Source organism: Alligator sinensis, unplaced genomic scaffold (assembly GCF_000455745.1).
Source record: "Alligator sinensis unplaced genomic scaffold, ASM45574v1 scaffold721_1, whole genome shotgun sequence".
Classification (NCBI taxonomy): domain Eukaryota; kingdom Metazoa; phylum Chordata; order Crocodylia; family Alligatoridae; genus Alligator; species Alligator sinensis.
Window position 1 is genome coordinate 1696822 of NW_005841857.1, and position 789 is coordinate 1697610.

At 70.1% G+C, this 789-nt stretch overlaps 1 protein-coding gene across 1 annotated transcript in view; it reads right to left on the reverse strand.

Moving 5' to 3' along the window:
* The window catches only part of RPLP1 (ribosomal protein lateral stalk subunit P1), a 1993-nt gene extending 1679 nt beyond the window's left edge, over positions 1-314 (reverse strand). The window contains exon 1 of the mRNA XM_006016440.3: positions 132-314. Coding sequence (XP_006016502.1) covers positions 132-203 — 72 coding nt within the window. The 5' untranslated portion in view covers positions 204-314. The remainder of the gene's footprint in view (positions 1-131) is intronic.
* Positions 315-789: the final 475 nt, after the last annotated feature.

Genomic DNA, 789 nt, shown 5'->3' on the forward strand with positions numbered 1-789 from the left:
CACTCAACGGGCGCCGAAGGCCCGAGGCTGGGGCCGTGCGCAAACCCCCGCGCCAGAAAGAAGCGCGAGGGCGGCCACGCGCCGCCGCCATCTTGGTTCGCTCAGGCCGCGCCGCGCAGCTCAGGGCTCACCGTGACGGTGACCTCATCGTCGTGCAGGATGAGCGCGGAGTAGATGCAGGCGAGCTCGGAGACGGAGGCCATGGCGGGCGGGGGGGCCTGGTGCTAGTCGCCGGGCGGACGCGGCCTTAGCTTCAGCTGAAGGACCCAGCACCTTGTGCGGCCGGAGAGGAAAGAGAGGCGCGCGCGTCGTGGGGAGGTGTTATAGGGTCGCCCCTAGCCAATCGCGGCGCGGAGTCCGGCAACGTCATTACCACGCGCCGCGGCGAGGGGTTATAGGGCCGCCCCCGCCCAATAGCAGCGCGGAGTTTGTGAGATGTCATCACTGGTCGCCGCGGGCAGCCGCGTGACGGGAGAGCGCCGCGCTGCTGGGGCCTTGCCCCTTCCGCTGCCCGGCAGTGACGCGAGCCGGGGAGGGGTCGGCCAGAAGCTGCGCCTGGGGTTTTCCCAGTGGGCTGTTCGTGCCGCTCGTGTCTCGGCCGGGGCCGGGGCGTTTGCTGTTGCGCCGCGGGGAGTTGGAGGCGCTACGTGAACTCGTCGGGGTCGGGGACGCACCTACCTGGGAGGCCGCGGGAGCGACTCGAGGGCGCTGCCGGCCCCGCGCAGCCTTAGTGCTGCGGGGGCTGGAAATGCTGTTTCAAAACCAGTCGCTTAACCTCTTCTGAGTTCA